At 45.0% G+C, this 12,269-nt stretch overlaps 1 protein-coding gene across 1 annotated transcript in view; it reads left to right on the top strand.

The window, feature by feature from the left end:
* Positions 1–8,385, top strand: part of GALNT11 (polypeptide N-acetylgalactosaminyltransferase 11) — a 41,920-nt gene extending 33,535 nt beyond the window's left edge. Inside the window, exons 9-12 of the mRNA XM_069729757.1 lie at positions 1,345–1,563; positions 4,607–4,711; positions 6,604–6,741; positions 7,703–8,385. Coding sequence (XP_069585858.1) covers positions 1,345–1,563; positions 4,607–4,711; positions 6,604–6,741; positions 7,703–7,834 — 594 coding nt within the window. The 3' untranslated portion in view covers positions 7,835–8,385. The remainder of the gene's footprint in view (positions 1–1,344; positions 1,564–4,606; positions 4,712–6,603; positions 6,742–7,702) is intronic.
* The last annotated feature ends 3,884 nt before the right edge of the window (positions 8,386–12,269 follow it).

Below are 12,269 nucleotides of genomic sequence, written 5' to 3'. Positions count from 1 at the left end.
TGCTATACTTTGCTCTGCCCTCAACAGGGCAGACAAAGTACGCCTGCGCAGGAGCCGCGACAGGAAGAAAAGAAGACGTCATCGCATGAAGATGGGAGGCGCTGGACCCGCACCGCAACACCCATCGGACCCGAACCGGGACCGCCCCTGGGTGAGTATAATATAACGTGATTTTCTTATATTGCACATCGGGGCTGATCTACAGCATAACAGAATGTTGTAGATAAGCCCCTGATGTTGGTGGCCGCAGCTTATAGGTGAATTTTGGGGTGATAGATTCCCTGTTAAGGTCAGGACTCTGACTTGGCCACTGCAATACACAAATCTTTTCTTCATCCGTTCTTTAGTTAATTTACGTGTGTGCTCTGATTATTGTCTTATTTCATCACCCAACATGGGGGTCATAGACTGCTGCTCTTAGTTTCGCCTAGAAAATATTTTCATGGACCTTTTAATTCCTTGTTACTGCAATGTTCATAAATCACATTGCACCCTCCACCATGCTTCACAAGTGGGAAGAGATTTTGGGTTTGGTTTGCGCTGTTCTTTTTCATCCAAACAGGGTAGTGTACATTTGTGGAAGATCAATGCCGCCTTTCCATAAACGCCATTCCTGTTAAGTGTTTTCTAAAAGTGGACACCTAAGGAGTTTTTGCAGCTTGTAGATCTTCAGTATGTCTCAAGTTCTTTCACATCCTTTTGATGACCATTGTTCTTTTTGGAGTGCAGCAGTCCTGAATATTCTCCATTTATAGACAATTCATGTAGCCCCTGATGTACCCCCAGGTGTTAAAGCCTTTGTAGCCACTTTTGCGTTTCTATATCATGACTTCTGAAAATTGCATGGAATATTAATCAATCTTTCTTGAGAAGACCATATTGGTCAGTAACCAGGCTTTGTGTGCCTTTGTTTTAACTTGCAAAGCAATAGTGAAGTCCATACTTCCAATCTCCTTTCCTCAATTGAAACCTTTTTTGCCTATTAGCTTGTGAGTTCGTAATTAACACCAAAGTTCACTTTTCTCTCTCTGTGCGTTTCATGTTTTGCTTAATGTGCTCCATAAAATACTTCAACAGAACAGCTTTGCGTTATTATATAGTGTTGTATTAGTTGATAAAATCATTTTGATAACAATGAGACCACATTGTATTCAATGCACAATGTTGAAATTTTCACTTTTTCTTGCAACTCTGTGACTACCCATAGCCTCAGGTTAATGATTCTTTAGATCATGTGTAGTTTTCTTACTGGCTGCATAAAAATTACTAGTCCAGAACCACTTTTAAGTAAATGTTCTGAGCAGTGACGTACATTTACAGTATTGACCTTTCTTTTATGACCAGGAGCAGTATTTTGTCCTCCGACCTGAGCTCAGGAACAGAGATTACGGAGACATCAGCGAACGAGTGGCCTTGAGAAACAGATTGAATTGCAAGTCATTCAAGTGGTATCTGGATAATATTTACCCTGAGATGCAAATTTCTGGTCCTAATGCCAAAGCCCAACCACCTGTATTCGTCAATAGAGGCCAAAAGCGGCCCAAGATCTTAAAACGTGGGAGGGTAAGATGATTGTTTCTGTCACGCTTTCTATATGTGCTGAATAGTTATATACATGAAGGTGGGCAAATGGCCTGTTCCAAAAAGAATAAAGCTGACTACCTAGCACCACCTACCAAATATTGCCATGAGCTTTGCCACATGACTTCAGATATTTGGTCGAGTCTCCTGAAGCAAAAGACCTCCGTTATAACATAGAAACCAGAAATTGTGTATAAAATGCCAGAATGATTAAAAATTTGTAAAAAGCTTCCAAAAGTCAAGGAGAAGAATTTGAGGATTAACATTCTCTTCTTGTAAATCCTGAAAAAATAACTAAAATGAGGGAAACAAAATGTGGATATAAAACGGGAGAGGAAATGATGAAAATCACTAGTATGCCCCTGGGAATTAGGCTATGTAAGACACCCGGCTGGAATGCTCAAGATCAGAGTTAATGAGCATAAAGCAAATATAAGACATGGCGCAGTATGTAGTAACGTGATTTAGAGGAATTTGCTTGTTGGAGGAATGGTGTGGGGTCACAAGTACATGTATGTACACATGTCTTTTATTGGGGAATAGTACCCCAGAAGTACGCTTTTGCCTTCACTCTACCAAAAACTTGGTTTTGGGAACATACACCTTTATCTAAGGGCTTCCGTGTCTACAGTCTCTTATGTCACTTGGGTAACTCCTTTAGGCCTGATGAAGAGTTAAAACCTGAAAAGTTGCTACCTTACTGTCACCTTACGACCACCAAGCTATACTACGGTCACTTTGTTATTGAAATAGTGTGATTTCTTTTATTAGTGGCTTCTCATATCCTGAAAAAAATCACTTCTGCATGCTTGTGTCTATTGCTGTGCGGTTCCTCCAAATGGCTTTACTACATGGAGGAGTTAAGGAGCACAGCGGTCTGCTCCAGAAGAACCAGCACCAGCTGTTATAAGGAGAATCCATCAGCAGGTTTTTGCTATGTAATCTGACAGCAGATCAGAGATCACTTAGTTTACGGGATGCATCAGTTATGATAGGATCAACGTTTTCTCTATTGCAGAGTTTAGCTGTGTATAACTCGCCCTTATCACTGATTTCTGTGTGCAGCAAAAACCTGCTGCCAGAGTCCCTTTTAATCTGCAATTCGGCTAGACTAGGGAACCTAAACCCTTTTAATAGTACTACATCTAATGAAGCATCCTGGGAGGGATCCGAGGGTATGAAGACATTAGTTGCTGGCAAGGAAGGAGGACATTATTTAGAGGCCAAAGCCCAGAAAAGATCTGTAGTGAGGACAGAATACACAATCACTCTCCCCTCTCCCCCCCCAAAAAAAAAAAATAAAAAAAATAAAATAAAAATAAATAAAAAATTGTGCCAAATTCTTCTTGCAACAGTTCTTCTGACAAGATTAGCACTCTCCCCCTCCCAAGTGAAATCACAAATAAAGAATGATGGACATCTGCTTTCTGATAAATTTCAACGATTGTGCAATATGTCTTACATATTGTTGTTATTCAGTACGAGATACCAACTTTGATGGGGAGTCAGTCCTATACAGCATCTGGGTGACAAAGTCAAGCCTTGTGGTTAGATCTGGGAGGATTTAGCCTGTTTAACTGTTTTATTGACTCGCTGGTCCATGGAATACAGTGGGAAATGGTTTCATCTAATTATCTCATTCAGCAGAAGAGAATCACTAAAATATTGACTTAGAAGGACAGTAAAAGGATTTACCTCAGTTGTTGTGTCTGTCCTTTCCATCTTACGTCTCTCCTTACCTAACTACATCAAGCATGAAGCAAGATAACGGCCCAGATCACCCATTTATTTTCATGCTGTACACTCACAGACTCTTCCCATGCAGGTCAGAAGCAAGAAGTCTCACAGCTGTTCAACTAGTGAGGCAGCAGAGAGCCCAGCTTCAGCCCTCTTCAGTGAGACAATCATTATTCCACATATTCTATACAAATATTTGAGACCTGTGAATCTGCTGATGTCAGTGGGTTTGGCTGACTGATCGTCAAGGGAGATGTCAATCAAGCATGTCCAGTTCGGATTGCTGATCGCATTGTTCTCCTGGAAATAAGCCTCTGGCAGAGATGTCTGTCTGCGACTTTCCCATAGAGAAAACAGGAGTATTCTTCTGAGCGAGTGCTCCTTTGTGTCTGCAAGATGACCAAGATGGCTGCCGGCCAAATGATTCACTGAAGCATCGTTCAGCCATCTGTAGTACACTTTACTGGTGGCCATGGCTGCCTCCATCTGCTTACACTGTGATGCCCTTTCTATTTAAATAAACATCCAGAGGAATTTTCTTTCACTAGATTATCTGTAAAACAAAAATTCCGTTGGCAGTATCTCTTAATCTGTGGGTTATATCTTTTATTCGATGGCTTTATGCACATGGTCACTAGAGAAGGTGCCGAGATGTAAGGATGGTGCTGATTGGCCTTACAAATGCACTGAACCCAATTAGGGCAGGGGAAGGCGCCATCTCTGGTGAGTTACCGTAGGACGTGGGGGACAGTGGGGAGAGAGCGCTTCCGTACTTAGATTATTATTATTCCGCACGCTTACCTGCTACTTCTCTCAGTTTCGATCATAGGAGGTAAAGCCAACATCAAAACGTTCTACGGTTATACGAAATAGGTTATTTTAGTTTTTTTATTGATGGTCGATCAAAGAACAATCACAAATGACGGGTTATGAAGACCTAAAATCACATAAAACATGCACTGAAATCAGACCTAGAGAGGGAAGGTCTGGGTTTAATAGAAGTAAATGAGTACGTGATATAGTGAAATTCAGGTACATGGATCCAAATTGGGTGAGGCACCCCTCAGTATCGTATAAAACCTATTGGGACTGGGGGAAAACCATAAAGCATACATGGCACCCATGTAAAACCTCATTCTTTTTTTGAAGGCTAGCCACAATCTGGGTTTCAATGGAGCTCCATGATGGCAAGCAGACCACCTGTTGTCATAGCAACCCATTGGCACCCCGTTCAGTTATCAGCTTACGTAAGCTCATGTCTAAATCACTTCTATTTTTTTTTTCTCAGCTCATCAACATGCAGACGAACCGGTGTCTTGTGGCCCAAGGTCATCCTAGTCAGAAGGGAGGATTAGTCGTTGCCAAAGATTGTGACTTTAACGATTCTGACCAGGTAATGGCGTTACTGTATGAGAGGGGCCTGGAAGAAACTATTATCTGTACAGTCATGGCCAAAAGTTTTGAGAACGAGACAAATATTAATTTTTCCAAAGTCTACTGCTTCATTTTTTCTAATGGCAATTTGCATATACTCCTGAATGTCAGAGTGATCAGCTTAACAGCAATTACTGTACTTGCAAAGTCAATATTTGCCCAGAAAATGAATTTTAACCCCCAAAACACATTTCAACATCATTGCAGTCCTGCCTTAAAAGGAGCAGCTAACATCGTTTTAGTGATTGATCCATTAACACAGGTGTGGGTGTTGATGAGGACAGGGCTGGCGATCAGTCAGTCATGATTAAGTAAGAATGACATCACTGGACACTTTAAAAGGAGGCTGGTGCTTGGTATCATTGTTTCTCTTCAGTTAACCATGGTTATCTCTAAAGAAACACGTGCAGCCATCATTGCACTGCACAAAAATGGTCTAACAGGGAAGAGTATCGCAGCTACAAAGATTGCACCTCAGTCAACAATCTATCCCATCATCAAGAACTTCAAGGAGAGAGCTTCCATTGTTGTCAAAAAGGCTCCAGGGCGCCCAAGAAAGACCAGCAAGCGCCAGGACCGTATCTTCAAACTGTTTTAGCTGCGGGATCGGACTACCAGCAGTGCCGAGCTTGCTCAGGAATGGCAGCAGGTTGGTGTGAGTGCTTCTGCACGCGCTGTGAGGCGGAGACTCTTTGAGCAAGGCCTGGTTTCAAGGAGGGCAGCAAAGAAGCCACTTCTCTCCAGAAAAAACATCAGGGACCGACTGATATTCTGCAAAAGGTACAGGGAGTGGACTGCTGAGGACTGGGGCAAAGTCATTTTCTCTGATGAATCCCCTTTTCGATTGTTTGGGACATCTGGAAAACAGCTTATTCGGAGAAGAAGAGGTGAGCTCTACCACCAGTCTTGTCTCATGCCAACTGTAAAGCATCCTGAAACCATTCATGTGTGGGGTTGCTTCTCAGCCAAGGGAATCGGCTCACTCACAGTCTTGCCTAAAAACACAGCCATGAATAAAGAATAGTACCAGAATGTCCTCCAAGAGCAACTTCTCCCAACCATCCAAGAGCAGTTTGGCGCCCAACAATGCCTTTTCCAGCATGATGGAGCACCTTGCCATAAAGCAAAGGTGATAACTAAATGGCTCATGGAACAAAACATAGAGATTTTGGGTCCATGGCCTGGAAACTCCCCAGATCTTAATCCCATTGAGAACTTGTGGTCAGTCATCAAGAGACGGGTGGACAAACAAAAACCAACAAATTCTGGCAAAATGCAAGCATTGATTATGCAAGAATGGACTGCCATCAGTCAGGATTTGGTCCAGAAGTTGATTGCGAGCATGCCAGGGAGAATTGCAGAGGTCTTGAAGAAGAAGGGTCAACACTGCAAATATTGACTTGCTGCATTAACTCATTCTAACTGTCAATATAACCTATTGGTACTAAACATATGATTGCGATTATATTTCTGTATGTGCTATAAACATCAGACACTAATAAAAACCAGAGGGCAGCAGATCATGTGAAAATATAATTTTGGTGTCATTCTCAAAACTTCTGGCCATGACTGTACACCAGATCTGGAGCTTCTCGTCTGTGCTCGTCCTAGTGGTACTCTGTCTAATGTAATGATTAGTAACCAGCATTAATCCCAGGCATTAATGACTTTATAGGGCAGAGGACTCATACAGCCATGCAGTCCTGTTACCTCCACATAGGCGCAGCCTGTACATATATAAATGACGATACCAATGTCAGAGGCACAGGTCAATGCAAATTGTAACAGAAATATTAGGAGTGAGAACCAGCAATGGTGCAGGATGATAATACATCTGTGTGACATTTCCAGGTCTGGACATATAATGAAGAACATGAGCTCATCCTGAGTAATCTATTGTGTTTGGATATGTCAGAGACTCGATCCTCAGATCCTCCTCGACTGATGAAATGTCATGGATCTGGTGGATCACAACAGTGGGTATTTGGCGTAAGTATATTTAATATACCTTTTAATGTATGGAGACTGGGAAGCGGAGATTGAAGCTATGTTCACACATTAGGTATTTGGTCAGTATTTCACACACTCCTGATTTTAGCTTACAAATACTGAATGAGGGGAAAAGTATAATAGTAACAGGTCACCACTTCTGCCGTTTGCTCGGGTCTAAACTATATTGGCATAAAAGGAACAGATGATCACCGGTGGATTTTGTCCTTCATTAATAGAATAAAAAAACCTTTCTCCCCACACACTCTCATCTTTGATTGACAGCTCTGGCTTCATAGAGCCAGAGAAGGGCTGAGCTAGGTGGAAAGGTGTACTTAAATTATTGGCCCCACAGTGAAGGACTGAGCGCTTATAGTTGGTTTGGACAGTCATTCTGTACTGCCAGATTCCCTTTAACGTGGTGAAACCGTTCAGTGCACCTTCCAACCTACTTGTTTCGCTTCTATCACCGCCCTCCTCTGGCTCCTGTAAAACTGGAGCTCTCAATCAATGAAGAGTACGGTGGAAATCAAGTAAGTGGGAAAGTGCACTGAACTGTTTGGCCATGCCAAGGGTGCAAAAAGTGACTGTGCTTTGTCTGATCCGTCATTTTGTGCTAACAGACTCCCTACAAGTTCCTCCCTTGACTAAAATGGTCAGAATCGGAGGAGTATCACTCCGAAAATAAATGATGTGCCATCAAAAAAATTCCAAGCATGTAGTAAGTGTGTATTGTGCCAGCGCATTGTGTATCACTGGTCACAGTGACTACACCCTTCGCCAGTTGTCCTAAAAACCTCAGTAAACCTGCCATGGACATGGGTTGGCACCAGTATATGGTTGACATTCCGGGAATAGTACACTTTGTGACTGGTTTTATGAGGAATGAGGTTTGTTTTTTTTTATTGCTTCTTGTGTGAATAAGAAAACAGAATTAGTAAGAAGTGCTTTCTTCCTCCAGAAAAACAACCGCCTCTATCAAGTGTCAGTCGGGCAATGCTTGAAGCTCATGGACTCCCTCAGTCATAAGGGATACGTGGCCATGGCAATCTGCGATGGGTCACCAGCTCAGCAATGGCATCTGGAGAACTGATGGAGACCCAGCCGGACCTGTCCACAAAGACTACAAGAATCTCAAAGGCATTACAAGCCGTATGCTGCTATTTTAATATGATACAGTTTTAAGGAATATATTGTCAATCTCTTAACATGTTGCGCATGTAGGCAGAGGATTAGGTGCGAGCATAGCAAACCGCTTCCCGCTACTAATGTGCAATTTATGGCGACACTTTAGAGGTGGGGTCGGATTTTAAAAATTGTTTTAAATAAGCTCTTGAAACATCTTTGATATATAGGAACTTGAGACCATTTTAAGCTGTTTTTTATTTTACTATACATCATATCATCAGTATTTTTACAAGTTTGTACAATTCAATCGTGACAAGTTTTAACTTTAGAAATTCCGGAGCAACCTGTTAATTTAACATTGACTTTGCATATGCTTTGCAAGGCTTGGGGCATTTTTTTTAATCTATTGCTGTCTGTATAATTTTATGTTCTTTCTCGCAAATTGATTTAAAAAAAAAATTTATCTGGGAATTTTTTTTTTTTTTAAAGAACACTATTAAAATGACATGAAGAAGGCAGGCTGTCATTCTCATCTGTAATGGCTGCAGTGTATTGTGGTGATTGTAAATCAGAGGACGGCAATCGGCGTGCAGATGAGCTGCGGTGATTTACCCTTACTAGAAAGTGTGCTATATGTAGCAACCAAGATTAATGTATTTCTTAATATCTTGTGTTTTGTTCAATCATCTACACTGCTCCAAAAATTAAGGAAACACTTGAATCGTCGAGATCCCATGTGTGATCGGGGTTGAAATATATATATATTTCTCCATCGCCACATTGGGGGACACAGGACCGTGGGTGTATGTGGGTTAGCTCCTCCTCTGCAGTATTCACTGCCCACTAGCTCCGGATAATACCAATTCTTGCTTAGTGTTCGTAGGAGTCACACTGCGTCTGTTTCTTTCCAGATGTTCTTATTTTTATTTTAATTTTTTTTTTTCACTTTGCGCAAGAGGATGCAGGGGGCGACGGACCCTTTTAAGGGGTCCGATCTCCCCCGAAACACCAACAGGCGAGCACGGCGAGTTTACTGCGACGTGGGATGCTCGGCCGTGGACATGCCCTGTGAAATCCTAGGGGAGCGAACCCTTAGGATACACAGAGTACGGTCCGGCTGCCCTCCTCTGCTCCACCACTAAAAGAATAGCGGTGCTGCAAGGAGCTTCCCAGTCCCTCTCCAGCCCCTCATCAAGAGGGCGCTGGATCGAGGTGGACTGCATCGCTCCTCATACCTCGCCTGAAGAGGATCTCAAGCGGTGAGTCTTCTGGGGTTAGGGGGGCTCCCGAGCGCACCGCGGGCTCGGCCACATTTTGCGGCCGGGCACCACTAATTTAGTCCCCGGCTTCTGATTCTGCTAGGCCGCGGTCCGCACACTGCGAGAAGCACCCTCCAAGCTCTCGGCGGTCATCTTGCCACAACAGGGGGACCTCAATGCCACTTCTCACCGATATCAGTGCGGCATCTTGTAGATTGTGAGCCTTCGCGGGCAGGGTCCTCATTCCTCCTGTACCAGTTATGACTTGTATTGTTTAAGATTATTGTACTTGTTTTTATGTATACCCCTCCTCACATGTAAAGCGCCATGGAATAAATGGCGCTATAACAATAAATAATAATAATAATAATCTGGACACAGGACCTGGGTACGTGCGCTGCGCGCTGACACAGCTCCCATCCTTCTGCAGGTTCTGCTTTACTCTGGGCTCTGGTTTTCTAGCTGCATAGTGCTCTGTTTTTATTAGCTGCACAGTGCTTCGCTTTATTAGCTGCACAGCCTGCACGGAGATTAACAGACAACATGTCTCTGCAAAAACGCATAGTGTTCTTTACTTCTTGCACTTCCTGTCAGGCTATGCTACCAAGCGGGCATAGTGCCCCACTCTGTAATGCTTGTGACCCTAAAAGCGCTCAGGAGCCCCCTGCCGCAAACGAGCCCGCGGTGACCAGTCCCCCTGAGTGGGCTGTCACTTTCGTAGTCTATGGCTTATTTAACTAAGGCTATTGAGTCCCTTCAGGATCCAACCAGGAGCAGGACCATTAATTCGCCTATTCAGGAGGATTCCCCTACAGCTACGGAATCTTCAGCCTGCAGGGGCCGCTCTTATTCTAAGCACATGTGGCCATCTAGGAAGCACGTCCGTAGCTAGTCCCCCAGGCCCTCTGGTGCCTCGGCGTCTGGTAGCTCCTCTTCCCGCTCCCCAGGCACCTCTTCCAACCAGGACTCTGATCCTGAGTCCGATGGGCCTCTAGATCTGGAGTCGCCAGGTTATCAGAGCACTATAGATAGTCTCATTGAGGCTGTCAACCAGTCCCTTCAGGTCGACGAGGAACCGGCGACCTCCAGTACGGATAATTTGGTGTCCTTCAAAAGGACTAAACGTACTCACAGAGTGTTTGCCAATCACCCGGAGTTCAAGGCCATAGTCCAGAGACATAGGGAGCGTCCAGACAAAGATTTTCAGGGCCAGAGATCTCTGGAGTCCAAATATCCCTTTTCTCCTAATCTCAGAAAACAATGGACAGAATCCCCTCCTGTGGGTCCTCCTGTCTCACGTTTGTCCTCTAAAATTATCCTTTCCGTGATGGACGGATCTTCTATCAAAGATCCCACGGACCGCCTAGTTGACAGCCTTGCCGTTCAGTCTTTGAGGCTTCAGGCTCGGCACTCTTTACCTCCTTCGCTGCTACCTGGGTAGCCAAAGCTGTGGCTTTTTGGGTAGACTCTGCATAAGACCTTACAGAACAGCGACCATTCTCCTGACATAGCGGAGCTTGCAGATCAGATCTCCTTGGCTGGCGATTACTTAGTAAACGCTTCCCTGGACGCGGCTAACTGCTCTGCACTTACGGCTGTTAACGCTGTGGCGATTAGGAGAGCGCTATGCCTGAGGAACTGGCGAGCTGACTCCGTATCTAAAAAGTCGCTCACGTATCTGCCATATCTCAGTGGCCGTCTTTTTGGTGAAAAACTGGGCAAACTGATTTCCGATGCTACGGGGGGTAAATACTTCCCTCCCCCAGCAGAGATTCAGGCAACCGTTCTGACGACAGCCACAGGCCCAGTTTCGGCCCTTTCGTGGAACCTACTCATTGCATTCCTCGGCCAGTTCCCCTGGTTCGCCGCCGGAGACAAAAGCCCTCAGGCTTCATACAGGCCCAACCATTCCTGGAGGGGCCGCTCCACACAATCTAGGTCCAGGGGATCCAGACCCCAATCATCTTCCAAATGAAATCGATTTTTCCTCCCCCCCTCCAACCCGGTTTTTCGCTTCCTGCCCTCCCGAAGCGGGAAGGCGCGCCCGAGCTTTTTCCCAGGCCATCCAGGCGCTCCGATAAGACGGAGTAATTGTCACTGTCCGAGAGGACGAAAGATTTAGCGGCTTTTATTCAAACCTGTTTATGGTCCCTAAAAAGGATGAAACAGTAAGGCCCATCCTGGACCTAAAGCTCTTGAACGGATTTGTCAAAGTCTGTCATTTCAGGATGGAATCCCTCCGTTCCCTCATTGTTTCGATGGAACACGGCGAATTCTTAGCATCCATCGACATCTGGGATGCATACCTCCACATCGGTTCCTTACGTTCCACAGGGACAAGGTAGATCTCCGACCGTCCCCTACTTTCCTCCCGAAGGTGGTGTCTTCCTTCCACCTCAATGAGGACATCGTACTTCCGTCTCTTTGCCCTGCTCCAACGCACCGCGTGGAGAAGGCTCTTCACTCCTTGGATCTTGTCAGAGCCCTCAGGAAGTGTCCAGGACGGCATCTTTTCAACAGACGGATGCTCTGTTCGTGCTCCCGTCCTGGCGGGACACCGGAAGGGACTGGCCGCCTCTTAGTCGACAATCCCCAGATGGATTCGGTTGACTATTCAGGAGGCTTACCGCGTCAGAGGCAAGCCTATCCCTGCGGGCCTCAGGGCACACTCCACTTGGTCGGTGGGTGCTTCCTGGGCCATTCGGAATCAAGCGTCTGCAGAGCAGGTTTGCAAAGCTGCGACCTGGTCTAACCTGCACACCTTTTCAAAGCATTACAATGTCCATACTCAGGCATCTTCAGATGCAAGCCTGGGTAGGCGTATTCTGCAGGCATTGGTAGCGCACCTGTAGTCAGCAGGTGCCATAAGTTTATACTGTTGGGTTGTTATTCCCCACCCAGGGACTGCTTTTGGACGTCCCACGGTCCTGTGTCCCCCAATGTGGCGATGGAGAAATAGGGATTTTTGTGTACTCACCGTAAAATCCTTTTCTCTGAGCCGCTCATTGGGGGACACAGGACCGTGGGACGTCCAAAAGCAGTCCCTGGGTGGGGAATAACAACCCAACAGTATAAACTTATGGCACCTGCTGACTAAAAAGGTGGTGGAAGGTGTCCTGGGGCATATCTTCCCACACTTTG

Source organism: Ranitomeya imitator, chromosome 6 (assembly GCF_032444005.1).
Source record: "Ranitomeya imitator isolate aRanImi1 chromosome 6, aRanImi1.pri, whole genome shotgun sequence".
NCBI classification, from domain to species: Eukaryota; Metazoa; Chordata; class Amphibia; order Anura; family Dendrobatidae; genus Ranitomeya; species Ranitomeya imitator.
This window is presented reverse-complemented; position numbering and strand designations above follow the sequence as displayed.